We start from the raw sequence: 15,909 nt of genomic DNA, 5'->3' as shown, positions 1-15,909 counted from the left end.
TGAGAAACTAGCTATTCAGAACATTTGCAGGATCTAGTGAGGCCCCTAACTAAAAGACTCATCTAACTTCAGAACCAAGCTGAACCATTCACTTAAGCTTCATCCACAGTTAATGCTTCATCCCATCCTAGAGCAGCTGTGTGGAAGAGAGGAAGTGAATTACCTTCTGGAGCTGTCTCCTACAGCTACAGCAGAGAGTGGACACCTAACTTCAGAGGGAAGGTGACCAGAACCTATGATCAGCCCAGAAAATCCAGCTTTAAGCAAAACCCTTTTCCTAGCTACTGAACATCATTCAGTACATGCAGTAGAGCTCTTCCAGCTCTAAGTTCTCACATCAAACACCCTTTTCACCAAGACTGATCTCCCTATTCTCTTTTGCCACCCCCTGCTCCTGCAAATCAAACTTGACTGGCCAGTCCATGTGTCCATGTCTAATGATGCATGAAGTACATTCATACAGTGCCTCACTCTTGCCACTATGCTACTAAAACAAGAAGAAAAAAAAAAACACACACACAAAAATAAAGCAATAGACATTGTTAATAATTGACTTAAGTAAATAGTTAAAGCCTTATACCCAAGCTGGTTAAGGCAATTCCCCTACCAAGAGTTGCCTCCAAGCACTTTACATCCATAAAGCATTAATGTTTCAGATTTAATCAGGCTGAAATAGCAAGGAGACTTTAGGAATATGCATTACAGACTTCAATTTAGGCCCCAGTTGAGACCCATGCTCTGCTTCATTTGTTTTAACAATGTTCCTTATATAGGAAGCTCCCTAAGTGATTCTGGTGCATGAATGAGTAAGTCACTTAGTGGGGGAAAAAAGAGGAAGGGCAACTCACTATTAACCTACAAGTTAATGGAATGGACTAAATTAAGCCAACATATAATGGGACACAAACAGCTAGCAGAGGTCCATGAAATCATAGTGTGCATTTACACAGTGCTAACTCTGACCCAGTAGCCAGTCAGTCATTATGTGGCTGTAGTCATTGGCTGAGATGTAAGACTAATTGCCCTACAGATTTTCAAACTTGCCTTCTTCAAAAAGCTTTCCTATTCATTTTTAAAGAAACTCACTTCAGTTCTTCATTTTGGAATTTGTTTAAGCAGCCAAAATGAAAAGGAAACAATCAATTATTTTTTTAATCTCTTCTACAAAGCAAAAATCTTAAAATCACACCAAAATTAATGTTATGAATGAATGATATGCTTTAAATTATTTGTTTCAAGTGTTTGTGATTAGTGACCTTGCAACATTTTCTTGAAAATTCATATCATACTTTAAAAGGTCATTCTAACTTCAAGAATGCAGACAACTGTTTTAGTTTGCTTTTATTTCTTACCTCATTGCTCACTAATACATGGATCCCTGTGGGTCCCTGCCGATAGATTCGATTTATCTGCTGTGGAGAAATGCTGTACAAGTTTGCAATCTTCTCAATTAATTCCAAGGTGGTCAATTCTTCCAAGAAAATTGCATGATATACTGCAACAAGTTGAAAGGAATTACAGTGTAATTATAGGATAGTAATGACAGGTAACACCAAGATGCTCAGTATCAACAACCGTATGGGTTTAAGATCAAGGTTCAAATCTTGACAGTAGATAAGCAAGCTTAGTACCTTCAGAGCAGGTACTAAGCAACTTGATGATTTGTAGACAAATACCTAACATTTGGGTACAGCAGGCAAATGGAACCCATGTCAGTTTTGCCCAGAGGAAATCATAAGGACTAATGACAACGTATAATAGGGTACAAAAAATAATAATCCCTTATAAGGATGTCATTATTCTTATATGATATACTTTACTACTTTTAAATTTTGACATTTTAAAGTAGCTCTGATTAAGCAGTAATACCCATGATAAGATGTTGCACAAAAGTAGTATTTTATTAGATACTTTCCCGTTGACACCATAGGCACAAACTAAAGACTTCAGCGAATCAGATAACTGTAGATGACAATATTTTTTAAATCTGATCCAAATGGTAGGAACAGACAGGTAGAAAAACTGTGTCTAGTTAAAACTATGTGCCAGAACTAAGTAGGATCTTCATTCTCATGTAATCCTACTTCTGGAGCGTGTTATGAGAGACAGTTCAGAGCAGTGAGTCCTCAAAAGCTTTGAAATTCCAAGAATTAGAACCCCACTTTAAGACATACCAGCCTTCCATTTCCTACAACACTTTCAAACAAGCCATATCTACAATCAAATTGTGGATAGGATGGCAGTTTTTAATGCTACAGTAATTGTTAAGAACAGAACAGAGCCCTTGTTATGTCATTGTTTGGATAGCTTGTGAATGTAGCCCTGTAACTAAGCTAACTAACCTAACAGTGTCAGAACAGGAATAAGTATGACCTCTCCAAACACACAATACCAAGCTGTGCCATGCAGAAGCTCAGGAAGAAAGCATATTTTCAGACAAGTGCTTAACAAAACCTATACATAAAAACTTACCGCAAAGACTGCCATCTCCATTTTCTCGTTTTTGGTGGAGGTGGGACCTGTTATGCTCTGGTTCTTGACAGACATAAATTGTCATCTTGGGCCTTACATTTCTATAGATTATTAAAAGACAGTAGTGAGTTATTTAGATCTAAAATTGTTATAGTCAGCCACCAAACAATGAAAGCTGGAATCATTCAGGCTGTGCATAAATAACCAACTAATTCTTGATGCTGGTGACTAAATGACTTAGGGAGGTCTACTAAGAGCCCCCTGGGAGGTGGTGGTAGACTGTAGAACACCTTAATCTCTTCAGGGCCAGATAAGAATAAACAGTATCCAACATTTGCAAAGCAGTTCATCATACTCTCGTTTACTGATTTAAATTCTAAGCAGCTGGAGAATTTACAATGTTATTGCCATCTAAATTAAGTTTTACAGTCATCTGAGACTCCGGGGTTGTTCTGTTTGTTACCTGTGATGGAGATACAAGATGAGGTACTGTAGGCAGCGTCACATATGAGGTACATGGAAACTATCATCTGGTAGCAAATAAATCACTGGAAATCCACATTATGCTGCTTCATTTTTAACTCAGGTGAGTTTGGCAGCATTTCTGATCTGCACTTGGATTTGAATACCGTTGTGATCTCCAGCCTTTAAGATGACCCTCTGAAGTGTTAAAAGGAAGTCTCAGTGCTACAGCTCTAGGATTAACTTCATGTTAACACTGAAAATATCAAGGGATGCTGCCATAACAAGAAAAATAGGAAGGAAGAAGTACAAACCTTCCTTTGATTGCATTAAAGAGCCGAATTCCATCAGCAGGCCCACAGATTTGAACAAAATCTTCTTTGGACATCTTCAGTAAGTCAGCACCTACGTATTTCAGATATTTTTTTTCAGAAGTTAAGCAAATCTTAGCTTCCAAATTTTGTGTATGGTAAGCAGGATAGGGGAGGGGGAGAGAATCCACAAAGCTAAATCAGACAGACTTGCCTGGAGAGGTTGCAAATTGAGAGAGGTGACACTGCAAATGAATCATTGTAAAATAGAGTGCTAGAAGAGCAGTGGTCCATAGGAAGATACTCTAGACAATACTGAAACAAGCTAGCTACTTCACACTCTCCACTACTAAATGTCCCAATTTTCTTTTGCTGCCATGTTCACCAGGTTATTTAAGCATAATACAAGCAAGTCAGAGAAAGGTTCCTCAAAGTTTCAACATCTTAAATACTTCTCTTCCACCATCTTAATGCTGTGTACAACTACTAATGGGAGGGTACAATAAAGTTGGAGCCAGGCTCTTCTTGAAGGTGCACAGTAACAGGGCAGGAGACAGCTAATAGAAGTTGAGAAAGATGGCAAATACTGAATAGGTAAAAGGAAGTAGCTTTTCATTGTGAGCATTGTCAAGTACTTGAAGAGGTTACCCAGAGAGATCATGGTTGGAGATACTCAGAACACAACTGCAAAAGGCGCTATGCAACCTGAGCTAATTGGACTTGTTTCAAGCTAATGAACTCAAGAAGTCCCTTCCAACTTCACTTATTTTCTTTATTTCTACAATTCATGTTTTGGTAAATGCTAACTAACCTAAGAACAAAGTAACAACCACACCAGATCCGACTAGTGATCCCATCAACAGTGGCCAGCAGCAGATGCTATTGATAGGAAGCATGAGCTGCACTTACAATTGAGAATAAAAACAAAATAATTGGACCATTCAAACTCACCCGAAAAACTTGAGAAGAGTCTACAGAATGGAGAGAACCTATTACGATGAAGCCACTGCTGGGCATCTTGAATAGAAGCAGAAGGAAGGAGATGCTACATTGCAAAAAGAATAAGAAGGTCTTGAAATGAACTGTTCACCAGTGTCCTAAAAAAGAAAAGCACCACATTAACATGATCTCAAATACTTACATCATTGCTGGGAGGCAGGAGCTCCACTTGGTGGGTTGGAGAACTGTTGCTAAAAAAAATTATATAAAGTTGGAAGAGAAAAAAACATTATTTTAAATTTTGCATTCAGTGCCCATCCTCCTCCCCCTTCTCTATTTGACTCAACTGTCACAAGTTACATATTGATTTGATTTTTTTCTCCATCAGATTTTTTAAAAGATTTCCAAAATCTGGACAAGTACAAAAAACAAGCAAACAAAAACTCCACAACTCTGCTTTTGTTGCTCAGTTGAGTTTCTGCTCAACATTGAGGAAAAACCCCGTTTACAGACCTCATTCAAGATTTTCCATACAGCTGACTTACTAATGTGACCCCATCTAACCAAGCAAGTTGTGACCTACAAGTGTGGCTAAACTCAACCATTCTGAGCCAGAAATCCCCTAACTAAATCCATTGTCTAATAGTGATTCTTCACAAAAACAGAATAATAAGGGACCTTCTAAATCAGCCCTGGTATTATTTTAAACATACTAAACTGTAGTTTATTACACAACATTTCTAATAGACCCTCCCTAAACACTGACGGGACTGATCTTAGGTATTTCATTTATTTCTTTATGATGGCAATATTAATGAATTAAATGTGCCTCCTGCTTATCCTTCATTCTTGAATGGCTTCTTAGAAACCTGACTGTTTTGCTCCAGACAGCTTCTTTAAAGCCCATTCAATTGGGAATTCAGCACACTGTCCCAAGCCATCTTAAGTCAGAAAAGATGGGAGAAATACCAACTCAGAGGCTTTCAGCATTCAGCATCTCTTCAAATGCTCTTGTTGGAAGATACTGAGAATTGCTGGAACAGGGCATAGTATGTTGCCTGACCCCCACAGAAAAGTAGGAGAACAAATTTATGGCCAGAATTGCCCATGTGGTTCTCTGATGCTCATCTCCCAGCCACCACATAATCAGTGGACATTCAGACCTCTGCACTACAAGGAATTCCTGCCTGTAAGGTCTTAAAACCTTTGCGGAAAATATCTTGCCCCTTCCAGGAAGGGTACTGAGAGGCTAACTGGTCCTTGACCTCTTTCAGGACATGAAATGCATGGATACACAAAACACACACACACAAGGGCTACTGAATCAACGGGAAAAACAGAGCATTTTATTTGTTACATACCCATCTCCAAGGTTGAAGCTGTTGGGAGAACTGTTGTAGCTTGGAGATGGAGCATTGTTCATTTGATAAGGCACATCTGGCCAGGGAGAGCACTGTTGGAAGAAAGGCAGCGGGGATACTTTCATGAGGTTGGAAATAAAGGATTTGATTCTCCTCTCATACCACATTCATGCTGTTGCCACGCCACTAACTTCAGCTCATCACTCCTGCTGGGAGGAGGAGACGGGCCATGGATCCTACGCTGCACTCCAAGCAGGCTGTCAGGGGGCCAGATTGATTCCAGTTGTGCATTCCACATTTCTCCCATTTCACAAAGCCTGTCCCCAAATAACACTGGGCCAAAGTGTGCACAGCTGTAAGTCAGAGCAACGCCAGTAAGTCAACTCAGACTGAAGGCAGCAATGATACAGAAATACCACTGGTCTCAATTATGAATCCCTAATTAAATCCAGGCAAGAGTGACAAATACGCTCCAGTGGCATTGCTTCAGGTTTATACCAGTGAAAAAGCAGAATTTGAACCAGCCTGTTAAAACCTCTGGCTATTAGTTGAGGAGCTCAAGTTATAAATGGATATTACATAGGGAAAATTTAAGACAAAACAGACATGAAACTACTAAAAGCCTTCACAAATACAAGTCAAACTCCATACTCCATCACAGTAGTATCAAGCCAGAGCAACTAGCTAGAATTTGTGACTTTGTTGTGAATTGATGCCACTGTAATCAGTAGAAGAAATCTAGCCCTGTGGAAGCCCCTGCCATCAAGAGCTCAAGAAAATGCTCTGTAGTATCCTTGTTTGCAATGATAAAAAGAAGACAAGCTGTAGCTTTGGAGTTTTATCATCTCCACATAGAGCACTAGCAAATATTTAACTCTTTAGCAACCCACATCTCCCTGTGCAATATGTCAAAGTGTATCAGAGCTAATAGCAAGAGTTTAGGATCTGCCAACTCAGGAGAATTAGGTCTGTGTATACAAGAGCCTTGTTAACAATCACCACGTTGAATTAGAAAACACACTGGTCACTCCTGGCACCTTAAGGAAAATTGAGTGGGGCAAGCTGGATCTCACAAATAGGAAGTTGATTTACTTTAAGGAAAAAAAAAATCCTCATTTTTAGAAGTCCAACAAGCCATTTCAAAAATAAAAAAATGAAAAATAAATCAAACTACAAAACATTCCCACAGGGAGATGGAACGGCACTTTTAAACTACTGTCTTGAGTCCGTTTGGCTTAGCAATTCTATGGCCTGGGGTGAGCTTATACATACATCTCAGCAATGAGGGGACTGAGTGTAGAAACACATGCATCTCTGTACCAGATGACAGTCATATCCACAGAACATAAGACATTCAGATATTCCTAGAGTACAAGCCAGAATATTCTGAGAGCTACCGTAATAGTAGCCTCAAAGGCACAATCACAGAAAAACAGATTGATAATTTAATCAGACAGCCTATTCATCTGTTGAACTGCCCCATCTCCAACATGAGCTTGTGCCAAATATTTCTGAAGAAAATACCTCATACAACTGGTGTCTAAGTATCATGACAAGTGCCCAGGAGCATGGCAGAAGATAGAGAAAACATTTCTTTTAAACATAGGCTGTTGAGGACTGGTTTATACTCTGAAACATAAGAAATTTTGGAAGCTTTTATAAACTTCAACAATGACAGACACGTTATAATTTCACTAAGCTCTCGATTTCAGTCAGATCTTGGCATTTGAGTCTCTACAAGAATCTCCAAGGATAGTTAGCAGTTAGACTGCATTTGCTCTGAAATCTGTTTCCCAATATGCTGAAGTAGTACAACATATGTCTAAAATATTTTACCTCTGTGAGAATAGTTGTCTCATAGGAAGGCTGATACTTCTCCTTCTCTTGGGTGGTCTTCTTCTCCATTTTTTCCCTGTCAGTCTTCTGTTTTCTGTCTGCTCCTTTAGGCTATAAGCACAAGCACAAGCTTTCCCTTATGCCAAGTATTACAAGTTTGGAGACAGAAGCCAACCAATTTTTTCTGATCTGTTCACAGAAGACTCCTTAAGATTTATGGGGACTCTACATATGAGGCAAGACCAGATCTACATTTTCCAGACAAAAAAATAATCTAACATCTCTACTGTTTCTATATCACCTCCCGTTAATGCCTACTGCAATTCCAAACGAGGCTGACCACAATCCTGAGATTTGGTACCAACAGATTTCAGACCACGAGCATACTGAATTATATACTTCAACTGGTATTTGCACCCTCTCTCCTGGAACAGGAAAGACACTGCTCACAGGAGCAAGAATTGGAGCGGCAGATCCTTCAAGACAATAACAACAAGGTTTTTGTAGGCTTAAGTTGCTCCAGGTCTGCCACACCCACATTAGAAGCTTTGGAGATGGACAGAATCATCTTTCTCTCCCCCAGGAATTCTGCAGCAACAAGCAAAGGTTATTTAAGATCTCCAGTTATGTTCACACTGTTCATGGAGGATTCAATCAAAGAAACTGGAGATGCCCATGCTGTCTTGATTGCCTAGACACAATGAAACACAGTAGATACCCTGAATATCATCATTGTAATAAGTTAACTTAAAATGACTTAAACCAGTATCCCATATATTCCTGAGAAAGTGGACCATATAGGTTTTTTTGTATGGTTTATAACACAACATCACCTTCAGGACACAAGCCAGTGAAGGGCACTGCCTTCTTGACACTACTTGTCTACATCACAGAGAAATTTAATTTTTGCAGTGACACCTATCCAATGGGTTTTCATTCCAACCAGTCAAGGCTTGAGTTGTTGGGTGGGTTTTTTTCCTCATTATTAAGACATCGAAACAGCCCAGATCTCAGCGTTTGTATACTGTTCAAGGTACAGTGGACTGGCATCAGTCTCAGTGTGGCTCTTGGGTCATTTGAATGTAACTAGAATTGCTGTGTAGTTCTGAGGTTATGCTGCGTTGTGTACAAGAGGCCTGTTTAAGATTTTAAGCATATCCAGTTAAAAGCCTTTGTTCTTTTATTCTGCAATTAGCACCACTCCTACACAATTTACAGACTGTGCATGTTCTTGTGTCTTCATCTAGTTGATGATAAAGCCAAAACTACTTCATACCTTGAACACCTTGATCTGGCAGCTTGCGGAGTGCAAGTGTTCTGTGTATTCACCATTTTCATTCTGCTTAAAGGTGTCGATTTGCACCCGGAAAGGAACCCCCTTCTCTCCTCCATGTTTCCGTGGAGTAAATTCTGTGCTGATACAATGTACCTGGCAAAACAAAAGCTGGGCTTATCTCTGGAGACTGTTTGAAGCTGTGCAAAACTGAGTTTAGACTCCCTGTATTTGCAGTGTGCCTTAACATGAGGTTTTAGCTCCTCCCTAGAAACTAAAAGAGTCAGAAGAGTTCAAAATATTTTCACTTCTGTTCCCCAAGACAAAACAATTAGAAGAACAAGAAGCCTACAGAGAAATAGGACATCAGGAAAAGCATCCTCTGACTTAAGTAAATCCCACACACAGATTAAAAACACATAGTTGGCATTTGGAACAAGAAACACTCATGAACAAGGAAAGCAAGCAAAACTAAAAGGTTGTGAATGGTTTCCTCCAGACAAAACTCATGCTTAGAAAGCAACATCAATGTGCTTGGGGTGGGGGGGTACTTTTTTTTTTTTTTTTTAATAACCCAGATAGAGCAGATATTGCTTCAAAACTAGCAAGTAAGTAACTAGCAAGTGTCGTATAAACTAGTTATACATAACTGATTTTTTCCTCTTCTTCACGTGCCATCTCTCTCTTCAGGTCTTTATAAGATACCTCACCTTTGTATTTACCATAGGAATATCACTTTTCTCTTACCTGAATGAATGCTGAGGCTCTCTTTGATGGATCCCACAGAAATTCAACAGTGTTCAGCTGTGTGGGGCTGGCCCTGGGATCCAAGATGCCAACTGACAGCGGAATATCTGTAGAAGAAAACCCCTAAAATTTTAAAAATATTAAATTGAAGAAGAGAAAGCATTTCCGTACAATTACAAGAAGCATGTGAAAAGCCAAGCCACCAATGATATCTGTTTGAATGAAATGGTATATCTAGGACCTATAGTCCTAGATCTCCTTTCCTCTCAAGGATATACAGATTTTTCTAAGAGAAGAGGATAAAAAAATAAATAAATAAACACACCATACACCATGCAGCACCTCACTTCCAAACACTACACAAGAGCCATAATGAAATAGTCTCACCTATATCAAGGATGCGGTCCCCAGGCCGACTCCACCTCCAGCCCTCCAGCTGCTGATGCTCTGTGTACTGCAGGCGTCGATCATGGAATACTACACGAATTATACTCTGTTAAGAAAAGATGACAAGGTGAACAATGTGACCTAGAAGCCCTTCTCTTGAGATGACTTTGGCTTTCCAGTGTAGGAGAAAAAGCTGATCTGTTCCTCCTACATGTTTCTGACCCCCATTCAAGAGGGAAGCAGAGGTTTCCCCTAGAGACCCATCACCATGTTTCTCAAATTCCTAAGGGACCCCTGAAGCACGACATCAGCACACTTTCCCCTTCACAGGGCACATTTATACGTCATAACATAGCCCTGTACAGCTTTCTGGGATTTGGTCTGGAAGCACTATAGCAATGTCCACCTAATCTTAGGTGTCATGCCAGGTAAACATCACTATATTGCTTCCACACCCAAAACAGCTCACATGGGGGGGAGTGACTGTATTTAATGTATCTGTACCATGCCCCAATCCCAGTATATCCCACTCTGATCAGAAAATGTGAAAGCCAGCTCACCTGTCCCTGCACTGGTGGAGCTGACATGCCCAGACACCTTGTCAGTGGGAATTAAACTTGATTCCAGCCATTAACCATCAGCCATTGACACTGAATTTGCCTTTAACTTGTGTTTATTTCAGTAAAAGCATGGATAGCAAGATGGAAAACTTGTAGTTAAGTATAGAATAGAAAAGCTACTGTAACAGGGGAACCTTGCATCTCTGGCCTGCAATGTTGCAGCCATGTCAATAACTGGAGACAAATGGCTGGAATAAAGGTAATCCCCATGGCAGACAAGTCCGAAGTATCCCTAATTAATAAATCCTGCATGAGTTAATAACCCCTTATCTCCTGGTTTCTCAATTCCCTGCTCCTACTGGGGACTTCCGTATCAAACGAATGAGCAATTTTTGCCAGTGAACCCGAGAAGGCCCAAATAAAACCCTAGCTCCAAAGCAAGCAAGCCACAGTAGGAATGCCTGCAAAATCAGAATCTAAATCTTTATGCTTCCTGAAATGGGCAAAAGCCAAATGTGCCTAAACTTGGGCAAAAGTTGAAGTCCAGATTGGAATCCAAATGTTGCAATTAAGTCCCAACGTCTCAAAAGAAATCCTATGGCAGAACAGCCAAGAATTTGGTAGAGGAAGGCCTGAAGGCTGGATCCAGAAACAAGATCTGGATCCAAGTTTTTGAATTTGAACTGAAACAACCAAGTTCTATATGTTCAAAATCATGTCTATTACTGAAGTAAACTGGAGCTATGCAGAACCTGTGTGGCAGAGCAATGTAAACACCAGGGTCCTCCGCATGACACGTAACAACACAGGCGTGTTGCTCGGGTTAAGAAGGGAGACAAGCCTGCCTCTCAGCAGTTTTGACCATGTTCACCTCTGAACTTTGGGATTCCCCCGAACCCAATATTCACAGTGAAACTCTGGGGTCAGGATCACAAACAGAACAAGGATTCCCTTGAAGCCCTGTAAAGCCAAGCTGCAGAGTCCCATGGAACTCCAGCACTCAGAGTAACTCCATCAACCCTGCTCCCATTAAAAACAATGGCCAAGTATCTTCCATTGCCTCAGTGTGAGCAAGGTCAGGCCCCCTTCATTAGAGGCTGTATGTAGTAGCAGGAAGAAAAGAAATCTATATTTCTCCTTACCTTTACATATTTTGTGTTTAAATCTTGAAACTCTCCCAATTTCCTATTCTCAAGTAGACGGATTTCATAAGACTGACCTAGAGTTTAAGGAAACATTTCCAAGGTGTTTAATATGTTGTAGCAATGAGAGAGTCATGCTGGCATTTACGTGGCTAATAAAGCATACGTCTGATCAGGGAAAGATCATTTTTGGTAACATAATGCATTTGCCCCAGTAATTGAGTAGGCAATAAAGCACAGCAGAAATCTGAGGGGAAGGTTTGTCTTTTGGCTGCTAAAAGCACTCAGTTAGGCAATCGCAGGCTGTCTCCAAGGGCTGCTCGGCCTTCTGGTCACCCTCCACAACGTCACTGAGGTGTTCAAGGCCTTCCCCCCACCCCGTGCCACACAGCTTTAACAGCACTGCCTTCATCCGCCCCTTCTACTGCAGCAAAGGTTGGGTGAAGAGCTGCTGCACAACAGGTCCAGGCACTGTTCTGCAAAGGATTGCAACGTGGGCCAAATCTCGCCTTCTTCAGAGCGCAGTCAGGTCTGCGAGGTGTTCCAGTGAACCAGCAATACCAGGCCTTAGGTGTGGCTGCCCACTGCACAAATACTCCTTCAGATGTGTGGAGCAGTAATGGATCTGACAGTATGTACAAGGACCAATCCTGACCACTGGAAGGGATTCAGACTCAGGCACCCCACCACCACCACCCCTCAGCGTAACGCTTTTAGTCTGTTCAGTAGAATTCGGCTAACTGGTTTGTGAAGCATCATCAAGTATCAAGGCTGACAGCAGACAAAGGAGATTGCTGTCCCAAAACCTTAGGCACAAATGGCTAAGACAGCCCAAAAACTCATTGAGTAGCACCAACTATACAATAAACCCACAGCTGGTACAGAGGCAGGACAGGAACATTAGGATTAACAAAGCATATATATACTTAATAGTTAGGATAGCTTTTCTTGTTCATCTTGCTATCCCCCCATTTACTGAAAAAAATGCACAGGTACAACAAGGCAGGCACCAAGAGGGCAATCAGTTTGGATCTTCTCGGTCAACCAGCATCTCCTCCAAACTGGCCCTGCAGAAAACTGCAAAGCAGATGTATCTCCCATTGAGTAGTTGCTATCAGCAGACAAAAATGCTACATTTCTGAACCTGGATCTAGAAATAAAAGACTTTTGGCAGCTGATGTATCAACAGGGCACTGCATTTCAGTCAGGTTCCCTTCTTCTGGGTGCTCGTGTGAGTGACCGTATCACTAGAGTACAGAGATACATGTGCATACTCGGCCGGCTGGGGCGGGGGGTTGGAGGACAAGAGGGGCTATGTTGGAGCCTCAAATGTTTGCACAACACTCCTACTGATGTCAATAGGAGTTCTGCAAACAGGAAATGACCCTTGAATCCAGCACGCAGCTTAGGGGATGTGGAGGAAAGAATAAACCATATGAAGTGCCAAATTAAGCACTGGAAACGCACACAGATCTTAACCCATCTCTTCACACATAAGTAAACCAAAGTAGAAAGTGACCTCCCTTTCAAGACTGCTGAACAACAGAAGTGGATGCTGTAAACCATAGCGCTGAAATTGAGGTCTTCTACACTAACTCAAGAAACTCTCTGATATTCCCTCTGATAGAGGTTATTATTCACTTGGCAATTTTAAGAGAGAAGTACATTATCTACCCACAAAATCAATACTACTGTATTAACGTAAAAAGATCAGGCTCAGGTTCACAAAATCAGTGATACAGTTCATTGCCTAAATGGATTTACACAGCCAAGAATCTCTTGCACTTGCAATTTGCTCCCAAGCAAACATCAGGCTAATTAAACATTACAGAAAATTAGTTTAGGATTCAAGACCATGAGCTTCCAAGAGACAGTAGAATACATCTATGACTGTACTCAGATGGTGTAAAAGGACAGAGAAATGCCATGAACTGCGCTGCAGAGGCAGGCAATGCTAGAGCCACAAGCACTTCCAGTCATTCAGTAAGCATCTCAGGACTTAGCAGTTTTTTGGGACAAGTTGATGCTCTGCTATACTCCTACTCTTTGGGCAACCTGATTTGCTTACTTGAAGTTCCTAGGAGACAGAAGAAAATAATCAGCATGAAAACATCGACCATATTCCCTTCAAACTAGCATCGAGCATTCAGAAACTCCTCAGCGTGCATCTTCCAAGCACTCACATGGGACGGGAGCAATTCTGCAACCCAGCGAACAACAAGCACCACACATCTCATTCTGACAGGAGTAGTTCTGCTTGGAATAAGTTAGAAACAGATTCTGCCCACTGGTAAGAAAGAAACTGTTGTGGAGACAGAGTTAATATTGAATGGAAAGCCAAATAGGAAGTAAAATGCTTTGATGAAAGATATATGGGTCATCTGATGTAAGCCCTGGAACTCAGTTTACACCATGAAAAGCCTCATTCAGAATGGTATTTCATGCTAACTGCTTTCCCTTTAGCATCCCAATGTTCAACTCCGGTTACAACACAGGACCGTTATCAAAACAACACAGCTCCCAGCTGAACTTTAAACAGTTTATTTCACTCTGTAGAACTCTGAGTGAGAATTTGGTCCTAATTCCTCATACTTCCTTCGTATAAAAATGTTCCAGTATTGATTTTGAAAAGCTCATTCTCCCTATAAATTATCCCAGCAAATTCATTGCTTCATGGCTAATGTTACCTGTAATTCATAACACTAAGCTGTTTGGGATTTTTTCATTAAAAGCACTTTCCAAACCTTCCAAAGCCTATGTTTCCGCCCCATTGCTACCAGCAAAACTCTTGAAATGGTAAAGTACAATGCCAGTCCTAAAACTGTAACAACTGCAGGGAAGGGAAAAAAAAAAAAAAAAAAAAAAAAAAAAAAAAAAAAACACTAAAGAATCAGTGCTTGGATTCTGGAGAACAAGATTGCTTTGCAAAATCAATGGAACAACAGTGACCTAACCTGAAGAAAGCTGAACAGAAGTTGCCCAAGGCTCTGGTACACAGATCATCCATGAATCCTGCACTACTGACTCTCCAGCCCTAACAAGCACAGGCTGACAGTCTGCACAAACTAAATCATTGTTACTTCAGTATCTAAATCTGTAAAGAAAAATGGATGCTAGCGTGACTAAAACCCCATCTTTTTGTCTTCAGTTCCAGACTGCAGCTGGCTAAGCTCAAAACATGGTGAGTTCCCCTATGCTGAATTTTTCCATCTGCCTCATTCATTAATACAGGTTAGACTAGATATTTCCAAGTCAAAGCTTGGTGGTAAAGCTGAAGTCAGGTGCTGATACTGAGACTTTGCAATGATTCAACTGAACAGTCTGACCTTGAGCAGGGCAGCAGCCAGTCCTCAGCCGACGAGGGTTTGGTATCCACTGTGCTCATGTGGTAGGAAGAACCCTAAGAAAATGTCTGTGGTGATGGAGAGCAGTGGTGGCAGTTTCACAGCAGTCCCCCTTTACCAGCATGATATTCAATACTGCTGAACATTCATCTTAAGCCCAGTGCTAAAGGCCAGCAACCTGCCGAAACCCTCTGTGCTCTCAACACTGGCCGGCCATAGCTGTGCCACCAAGAATTCACAATGGCCCCAGAGCTGGTGACCTACCTGGTCTCAGGCACCTAAAGCCTGGTATTGGTGTCTTTATCACTACCTGAAATGAAGAAGGTGTTTTGAAAGCAAATCCCCAGCACAAATGATGCCACAGCAGCCTCCTGCCTGCCTTCCTGCGCGACCTGGTGCGCCTCGCACAGAGCTTGCCACAACCCTTCTTCCCTACCTCAGGCAGGGAACAGAATGGTAATAAATATTTGGATAACCACATTACATTCCTGAGATGCAATTTGTCTCCTGGCTTCGCTGAAAGCTTTGGGGGCACCAATAAAAACCTGGGCGGGTGATGATACAGTGTAATTTGTATTTTGAGCAGACAGTCCCTGAGCAACAGCAAATTTATGCAATCACCTCCTATGCTAGATTTGAGCAACTCTGCTTCACAAACACGAGTAATATCCAGCAAAGTAGTAACCACCCAGGTCCACAGAGTTCCTGCCTGGTGATTCATAAAGCAATTGTATCTATTCTAAAGAGACTATTTATTCTATGCACTGCTTATTTTCTTCACTTCTATTGTCTGGCAATTAATGTACATTAAAAGCAGGTATGACCAATTAGTCTAGGAAGAACTGAAAGTCAACAATTTGCTGCAGCTGACAAATAATTTGGTTGAAAAAAGGAATGTTTTCACATTCTCAAAAGGTACAAGACATAACAGTTTCAGACATCAGCGACTCTGGTCAGCTTCTGACCTTAAAAGATTATCCTAATTTCAAGCTCAAAAGTTACATTTTGTTCAATGATTATTTGCTACACAACCACAATATCCTGCTTTCTTTTTGTGTGTTTTGGTGTTACGTTT

The 15,909-nt window shown here is 41.0% G+C and overlaps 1 protein-coding gene across 1 annotated transcript in view; it reads right to left on the bottom strand.

The window, feature by feature from the left end:
- Positions 1-15,909, bottom strand: part of TFCP2L1 (transcription factor CP2 like 1) — a gene marked incomplete at both ends in the record, with an annotated part of 31,377 nt that overhangs the window by 1,229 nt on the left and 14,239 nt on the right. The window contains 11 exons of the mRNA XM_084289181.1: positions 1,353-1,495; positions 2,473-2,573; positions 3,249-3,339; positions 4,197-4,290; positions 4,387-4,435; positions 5,546-5,637; positions 7,382-7,492; positions 8,658-8,810; positions 9,402-9,508; positions 9,789-9,894; positions 11,491-11,567. Coding sequence (XP_084145307.1) covers positions 1,353-1,495; positions 2,473-2,573; positions 3,249-3,339; positions 4,197-4,290; positions 4,387-4,435; positions 5,546-5,637; positions 7,382-7,492; positions 8,658-8,810; positions 9,402-9,508; positions 9,789-9,894; positions 11,491-11,567 — 1,124 coding nt within the window. The remainder of the gene's footprint in view (positions 1-1,352; positions 1,496-2,472; positions 2,574-3,248; positions 3,340-4,196; positions 4,291-4,386; positions 4,436-5,545; positions 5,638-7,381; positions 7,493-8,657; positions 8,811-9,401; positions 9,509-9,788; positions 9,895-11,490; positions 11,568-15,909) is intronic.

The sequence above is a fragment of the Netta rufina genome (genome assembly GCF_964035555.1).
Source record: "Netta rufina genome assembly, chromosome: 6".
Taxonomy (NCBI): Eukaryota; Metazoa; Chordata; class Aves; order Anseriformes; family Anatidae; genus Netta; species Netta rufina.
This window is presented reverse-complemented; position numbering and strand designations above follow the sequence as displayed.